The sequence below is a fragment of the Metarhizium robertsii genome (assembly GCF_000187425.2).
Source record: "Metarhizium robertsii ARSEF 23 chromosome Unknown MAA_Scf_31, whole genome shotgun sequence".
NCBI lineage: Eukaryota > Fungi > Ascomycota > Sordariomycetes > Hypocreales > Clavicipitaceae > Metarhizium > Metarhizium robertsii.
Window position 1 is genome coordinate 39,287 of NW_011942173.1, and position 1,547 is coordinate 40,833.

The 1,547-nt window shown below is 55.5% G+C and overlaps 1 protein-coding gene across 1 annotated transcript; it reads right to left on the reverse strand.

The window, feature by feature from the left end:
• Nucleotides 1-20: 20 nt before the first annotated feature.
• Nucleotides 21-1,397, reverse strand: MAA_10349 (ATP-dependent DNA helicase PIF1; the record flags this gene model as incomplete). The annotated part of the gene is made up of 1 exon (XM_007828347.1): nucleotides 21-1,397. The coding sequence occupies one exon, from the start codon at nucleotides 1,395-1,397 to the stop codon at nucleotides 21-23; it is 1,377 nt and encodes a 458-aa protein (XP_007826538.1).
• Between the last annotated feature and the right edge of the window lie 150 nt (nucleotides 1,398-1,547).

A 1,547-nucleotide genomic window follows, 5' to 3' on the forward strand; every position in this document is an offset into this window, starting at 1 on the left:
CATCGACTTCTCGTCAACGATCAGGAAGCGGCAGTCCCGAAACAGGGCCTGCAAAGACTGCAAGGTAGCAACCGCAAAGACTGCAAGGTAGCGACTGACAAATCTGACTTCTTCCCCTTAACCGGGAGCCGCAAGAGACTGTGGAGTGTCTTGCCGATGATGTTGAACGCGGCAATGCCTGTAGGAGCAGCTCGGAAGACTGGGTTCTGCCGTCCGGCCTCGAGTGCGAGCTCTTGAATCCGCGCACACGTTTTGAGGAGGGTGAAGGTCTTCCCGGATCCCGCAACCCCGTCCACGTTGAGAAGGAGCTGACGGGGAACTGGGGCATCCAAGGCAAGTTCCTGAGAATATTGACTCACCACAGCATCGTACAGCATCCTCTGTTCTCGATTCAAAGGGAAGGGCGATGGATCCATCGCAACTACTTGTGCAATCGGGTTTTCGGCCTTGACCTGGTCCCAGATGTCAGGGGATATGTCGTAACGGCCGACGTGGGAGGACCAATCGTAGTCACGGTCCATCTCCCGGGAGCCTAGACTATCGAGCAAGTCGACACGAGTGAAATCTTCATGCGGTCTCCGGCGAGCAAATGCTTCAAAGTCCGCCAAAGGGTGGTCCTCCGCCTGTTCCTCGGAATCCTCATCGCTCTCCGTGTCCGACGCCCCAGATTCCGGGTCCGGATCCGTATAGAAGTCTTCCGGGTGAGCATGCGAGCGGCGACACGGGCGAGTATGCGAGCGGAGACAGGCCCGAAAAACATCGATATAGGACCCATACACCCGACCATCCACCATCAACAGGTCGTCCCAATCTACAAATGGGTGATGGAGCATCAGCCTCACCCGGCAGTAGTCCGAATAGTCAGGAGATTCCGGATCGTTCAAGTACCGGGGGTAGTAATTAATCACTCGCGGGCTGGCTCGGGGTCGAACCTTCCACGTTAGCCAATCCCAGTGCCGTAAACAGTCAAAAAGCGAGAGATCGACGAGGGCCGCATTTCCATGCTTCGTGTCCGCAAGTCGGTCTTGATACCTCCGCAGTACCAAACGCTGGGCCGTCACCTCTCCCGACTCAAGGACAATCAGGTCACGCTGGACGTTATCCGGGCGACAGTCCAAGCCCACGAGCATACGTGAGGATTTTTGGACTGGGAGCTGTAAGAGGATGTGCGATATCTCTTGCGCTGACCAGTCGCGTTCTCCGATCAACTTGTTAAGCATCTTAGATACAAAGGACAGTAGGGGCGCTCGGTCGTTCATATAGGGAAGGACCTGGGCCTGTAGTTCAGTATACGACGTAGAAGACTTTTCAGGCTTGGAGACGTACTTGCCTATATACGACAACACTGCACGTAGGCTCGTCGGTGGCTGAATATCGGTATTGGCCATCCAGCCCATCGTTAGAGCGGGAGCACATTGGTTGAGTGTCCCTCCTTGATTTCGGGAGGGCGAAAACAGCCATGACTTGTGATTAACCTCCTTAGTCACGACTGGATCCGCAAACAGCGGCCGAGGGAAGAAGAAACGGCAGGTGGGTGTATCCTCTCC